Source organism: Poecilia reticulata, linkage group LG7 (assembly GCF_000633615.1).
Source record: "Poecilia reticulata strain Guanapo linkage group LG7, Guppy_female_1.0+MT, whole genome shotgun sequence".
Taxonomy (NCBI): domain Eukaryota; kingdom Metazoa; phylum Chordata; class Actinopteri; order Cyprinodontiformes; family Poeciliidae; genus Poecilia; species Poecilia reticulata.
In genome coordinates, this window is record NC_024337.1 from 14,607,507 (window position 1) to 14,613,879 (window position 6,373).

General features: G+C 36.3%; 1 protein-coding gene across 1 annotated transcript; it reads left to right on the forward strand.

Annotated features, from left to right (window-relative positions):
* pfdn4 (prefoldin subunit 4) lies at positions 1-5,959 on the forward strand. The gene is made up of 4 exons (XM_008414554.2): positions 1-100; positions 450-557; positions 1,391-1,531; positions 5,143-5,959. The coding sequence occupies exons 1-4, from the start codon at positions 71-73 to the stop codon at positions 5,272-5,274; spliced, it is 411 nt and encodes a 136-aa protein (XP_008412776.1). The 5' UTR covers positions 1-70; the 3' UTR covers positions 5,275-5,959.
* Positions 5,960-6,373: the final 414 nt, after the last annotated feature.

The following is a 6,373-nucleotide window of genomic DNA, read 5'->3' on the forward strand; positions in this document are numbered from 1 at the left end:
CCCCCGGTAGAAGGCGCTGCTGCAGTCGTGTTCTGCTGAGCGCCGCTGTTCAAAAATAGAAGAAGTCAAGATGGCAGCTGCCACCATGAAGGGACCTGTAGTAAGTGATGTTTTAAAGAAATACTTTTGTTTCTTGAACCTTTATATGCAGTATGTATTTGCGGAACAAGTTAAAGAGCTGAGGTGTTGGAGAGATAGAAGTCAGAATTATTGATATCCGGAGCATTTTTAAATTCATGTCACATCCTCGTGCAGTGAGCTAGCTAGCAAGTTAGCTCCAGTCCCTCAGCTGCTAACTTTTATTCTTGTAGTTCAGTTCTTCAGATATGACGATTGTTATCTCAAACCAAACAAGAGCAGTGAAAGCCAACAGGACACAGATTTGTGGTTCTGTCTGCCATATTTGACGTATATTTTTGGTGAACCTGCTAACGGGAGCTTGGTTGCAGGCGGTTGAAGACGTTGTCGTCACTTTTGAAGACCAACAGAAGATCAATAAATTTGCCAGAAACACGAGTCGGATGGGGGAACTCAAAAACGAAATAGAGTCGAAGAAAGTAAGTATCACAACGATTTTAAAACTACAGTAATGTGAACATAAAGACTGAACTATACTGAGTTGACCAGAGACGCATATCTGAAATTACTGCAACATAACAATGTTCCTGCTGTCCTGATGCATACCAGAAGGTTCTGGTGTTTAGTTTGAATTAGAATATAAACATTATTTACTGTCCCACAGTGGGGAAATTCACAAAGGACATATATAAACAGGTTTAAAAGACTTTGCAGAAGAGAGACATTTACAACATAAGAAAAATACGACTTCTCAGTCATTTTTAAATTGGCATACTCGCATTAATTAAAAGACATGTTAAGGGAAATAGTATAATTTAAAGTTCACAAAATGTGTATATGTATAAAAAACAACAGACTAAGAAGTGAAGAACACATGTAAATGACAGCAAGAATGTTATTTGAAATGAGAAAACTGCTAATGGCAGGGATGTAAACACTTTTTGAGTTTGAGTCATTTGGGAGCAGTGATGTTTATAAAGTTTTTATGTTGCTGCAAGAAAGGATTTGCAGTACCTTTTACAGAATTGTTATATTTTTTACATTAATATGTAAATTATGACCTCACTTGCAATATGCAATACGAACGGATACAAGCTGGTACACTTCATTTATTGACAACATTTTGATTATATCAAACTCATCTAATGTAAATATTACTTCATTACATATACTATTTGATTTATATCATTAATAGTGGTAGGTTATTTTTAATAAGGAGTTTTACATTTTCCTGAAAGGCTGGTGAGCTGCTAAATTAATGTCAACAGTTAAATAGCCCTCAGTGTAATTGTCTGCTAACATCACTGTGCAGAAAACGCTGCAGAACCTGCAGGACGCCAGCGATGACCTCATGATGTTGGATGACGACTCTTTATTGGTCCCTTACCAGATTGGTGGTGTTTTTATTGGCCACTCTCAGGAAGAAACGCAAGAAATGCTAGAAGCTGCCAAGGTACGTGTTTGTCACTTAGCACCTGTTCTTATTCTGTCTTCTCTGAAAGCTTAATAAGATATGCTGTTCTGTTGGAGTTATATTCCAGAAGCTTAACATTATAATTTTTAGCATACCTGTATTATGATGATGACTCTGTTGCTCTCTCTTCTGTGCCTTAAATGTTTGAGAGGCAGAGAGCGGACGTAATACTTAAAGAAACTAAGGTTCATTTTTAGGAGATGCTTATGAACTTGATGCTAACAGAGTTTGGAAAAAATGTTTCAATGTCTTTTTTAAATCTAATGACTAGAGATGTGCCGATCAGGTTTTTTCCTACCGATTCCGATCACCCATGAGGGCAGATCACCGATACCGATCACATAATTATTTTATTTATTTTTTAATCATAAACACTACCGGTTACATTATGTGGGAAAAGGAACCATGAATTCACCTTAATTTAGATAAAAACTTGTTTTTAATAACTTTTTCCAAGAAGAAAACTAAACAAAACAGGCATTGTGCAAACTGTACTGCTATCGGTAATACTATCTTTAACAAACTGAAAAGATATGAAGGCTCTGAAGAGGCTAAATAATGCAAAGACCCAAAATAAAACCTCTCAACATTGCCAAAAAAATTCAAGTATAAAACTTAACATTCAAAGGCAAAAACAAGTTCCATTGCAATAAACAATCCTGAGTTATTGAATGAAACCTTCCTGATAGCATGGTGGCTAGCTGATTACTGCTAGTTCTGAGTGGCTGTTTCTGACTGAGCGGAGTAATTATGCAGAACAGGGAGGAGATCGATTATTTTTTTAGAGATTATCTGTCTCATGTTAGGACAGCGAAAGTTTTAATACGTATGTAAAATAATTTTTTTTAGGTTAGATGCTGCAGCTTTAAGCAGAGGTTCAGTGTGAGAGTCACTACCAGGTGGAGCAGAAGCGGCGCTCCGTCTGTGAAATATTACTACCTGTAGCGCGTAGCAGCGGTTCAACAGCGAGAGCAGAACCAGCGTCTTACATCGCAGCTCGAAGACTTAAATAATTTTGCGGGTTATTTGTTCAGCTTTCTGACCGTCATGCTAATCCAGGTGAGTGTTTGTAGCTGTGCGCTGCTTTACCTGCTATCTGATCCTCCATATGTCTTTTTTACTGCAGTGAGCCTCGATGTAGCCAAACTCCGTCAAGTATGACATTGTTTTTATACCATATTTGATTTGTTGTGTTGATGCATTTTGACGTGCTTCACCCCACGTGCTTCAATTTTCCGCTGCAACACGCAAACGTCCTCAATCACTCAGTGCGTTATAGTTCCACACGACATCGCTTAGGATTTGTTGCTGCGCGTTTGCGCAGTGTGAAGGAAAGAGGAGAGCAGCTGCACAGACAGGCTGAGAAATGAGATGCAGGTGATCGGTATCGGCAACAAGAGACAGTAATCGGCGATCACTGATCATACACTTTTTCACGGAAATCGTCCGATTATGATCCAATTGATCGGCACACCTCTAATAATGACAATGTCATTTAATAAATATTCCTTCAATGAGGTGAGGCATTGTGGTAATCTATGTGTGTGAAGAGTAAAACCAACACAAAACATGCAATGTGATTTCTACATGTATTTGTGGAAATAATTTTAAAGAACTTTTTTAAACAACTTTTTGATAAAAGTGGAAAAAATAGTTGGTATTTTGTAACCAGAGATTCTTTGGAGTTTGTGAAAGCTTGGAGTTTTCCAGGTAAAGATGAGAATGTGTGGAAAATGATAGCTGTTTTCTGGATTTATTTTCTATCCCACTGTCCACAGTATCCATTTATTCTTTCACCCATTCATTTATCCACCCATTCATCCATCTGTGACTAACATTTTTAGCTCTAAGTTGAAATGTGTTGTTTTATTTATAGCTATGAGTTTTTTTAACATCTCCAAACATTATGTCTGACCTCTTCACTCTTGTACTGTAGGTGTCACTTAGACCATTGCCTTTCAAACAAGTCAAAATGTACAACTTTTTAAATATTTGGGTTAATCCTTCCTTTAAAAATACAAAAACAGACCTTTTTATTGGCATAGTTTCAGAACCTTTTGAAGATGACAGGCCATTTCTCTCCTCTTCCATTTTCACGACCACTGTAGGACTAAATATTAAAGTCAACATCTTCTGCATTTGGACCATTAATTGTAGAACTTAATTGTTTTGTTTTTTTTGTTTGTTTGTTTGTTTGTTTTTCTGGTGGCTTTATACTGGACTTTTGTTTGCAGTAAACATGGGCAGCAGAGGGCAGCAAGAGCAGGAAACACCAGCTGAGGTTCCAGTGTCAGATGGATTAGTTTGGTTTTTCTGGTTCATTTACAAGGAAATTCTTGATAAGTGTCTAAGAAATATATTCAAGTTTCCCAACTTTAGTCTTTATTTCAATATGGTGTTGGTTGTTTGTCTTGAAAGTCTGCTGTCCTCCATGTTTTAGATGTTTTTCTTCAATGAACAGGGAGTTATGGAGATTGATTTGATCAAATTAATCTCCATAACTGAGTACTGACCAGCTAATTTAGTCATTTCAGTCTGCTGTGTTGGACAATCTAAGACATGCAGAGTGTCGCCCCCTGGAGGCTGAATTACACACCACTAACGTAAACCATGAAAAACATAACTTAAGATCTTATTACGTTGATTTGATTTCAATAATTTATTTAGGATTTATCAAATTAATTTTTTTTATATTGATTGCCAGGAAGCCCACAGATTGTTGCTTACTAAAGTTACACTTTTTTTCTTTTTTTTTATTCTTTTTTTTTTAACTGTAATATAACAATGGTGTCTTCAGTCAGAAGGTTCTTCAGATTTACAGAAATACAGATTGGGATTTCTAGCATATTTTTGAAGAAATTTGAATAATATGAGTTATAACAACAGATAATCCTCTGGGATTATTAGTGTTTTTGAATAGAACTGGTGTCTAGAAATCCTAGAATAGATTTTTAAATTTCGTAATCTGTTATGTAGTTTTGAATAATCCAGTCTAGGTTTTAGAGGTCCTAGTTGATGTACTGTTGGTTGGACTAGATACTGAAAATACAGAGAAATAACACTTTATTAGACTGGAAATTGGTAGACAATTTGTTTTCCAGAATATAAAAATAACACAGTTTAACTAGGTAAATGTTTTATACTCAAAATTAGCAGAAAACCTGCTGTTTACAGTAGGATTCTTTGCAGAAGAGGTTCTAAGGGCAAACTGATTCATGAGTTTACTCAGGAAAATCCGGCTCACGGAGAGAATGTTAACAAGGGCTCCCTGCCGTTCTGTAATGGCTGTTTGTTTTCATGTTGACCTCTTCACATCCAAGACTTTGAGCTACAGGAAGGAATAAAAAAAGTTTTTAGAGAAGAAAATGAAGCACCAGCAAAAGTTTGGAAAGCTTCTCTCATTTACAGCCCCTTGTCAGTATTAGAAAGCTGCAGGTCAGGAGTGAAAAGTAATGTTTCCTAATGGTTGATTTTTCAGTAACTTCAAGCTGGTTTCACTCACTGAAAAAGATACATTTATAAAACACATTCAAGAGTTTCAAAATGGATTCTGTTTGTCTTATAACTGGATTGTCCACATCTGTTGACAGGAAGCCCTGGAGCAGGAGGTCAAAGGCCTGGAGGAACGTGTGACAGAGATCCAGCAGGTGCTGGGCGACCTGAAGGTCCAGCTTTATGCCAAGTTTGGTAACAACATCAACCTGGAGGCAGATGAAAGCTAAGCTGCCAAATGGAAACTTGAGGACTTTTACTTTTCCTTCCAGCTCATGTTTCAGATCCTTGATGATGCCAACAAAAACATGAACGTGGATGTTGATCGTTTGTAGGTTCTGGCCTGCGTTTACAGAAGTCCGTGCTTTGATATTGGAAAGCATAATAAAAAGGACAATACCTGTTAATATTTGGTTATTAAATGAAATAATGCCGATAATCTCGCATGCCTGTACTCCTTAATACTTCTTTTTGTGTTTTGTTACTGTAAAACAGAAGTAAAAAGGTGGAAGTTAATTTAAACTTGTAAGTCTTACTGTCTCTAATAAGAACTGCATTAATCTAAAAACTCTGATTTTCTGTTGGATAAAATCAATGCACTTCCCTGATGCATTTGGTTTAAATAACTATACTACAGTAAATTGAAGAAGAGTGATGCGCAGAGTTGAAGAAAAAGCTAATTTATCAAGAATCTTGACTGGATCTTCGCCTGTGTTTTAGTTAGACAGCGTAAAGGTTGTTGGTCGCTGTAAAATGCTCTGCACTCATTCATTACTAAAATGTATCAGGTTCGAATGAGTGTTTTTTTTATGGCTATACTAATGTCTCAGATGGATATTTTGCATATTAGTCCATGTCTTCATCAAGCTGAAATACAGAAGCAGTGAATATAAAAGCACCATTTAAAAATCGCTATTTTATTTGATCTGTTTAAGGTAAAAAGCACTCAGTCAAGTTTATTACTACTCTTTTCACGAAACCAGAGCAAACGGTGTCAACTTTGACTTACAGAATTTATCTGTTCAACAGTATTCACCTCTTCCAACAACTTGGAAATGGTGTGATTAGCCAGTAATGATGAAGAAAATCCTAGACATCAAAAATAACTTCAGTATCTTAAGTAAAGGGGATTTAAAATATTTGCATACACAGTAGGCAAATATACATAAACCTACCATTAACCTCCTTCCACATTTGTCATTCAATCATGCAATATTATAGGATGAACTAAAATACAACTCAGTTATGTCATGAATGCGAAGGCTTATTAGCATGATCGACAATGGCTGCAAATAAACAGATTTCCTTTAACGACAAGTTGTTTCTTCG

Coding starts and splice junctions, on each gene's coding strand:
- pfdn4 (XM_008414554.2), top strand. CDS start 71: ATGGCAGCTGCCACCATGAAGGGACCTGTA. Junction 101..449: donor CCACCATGAAGGGACCTGTA/GTAAGTGATGTT, acceptor GCTTGGTTGCAG/GCGGTTGAAGACGTTGTCGT. Junction 1,532..5,142: donor AAATGCTAGAAGCTGCCAAG/GTACGTGTTTGT, acceptor ATCTGTTGACAG/GAAGCCCTGGAGCAGGAGGT.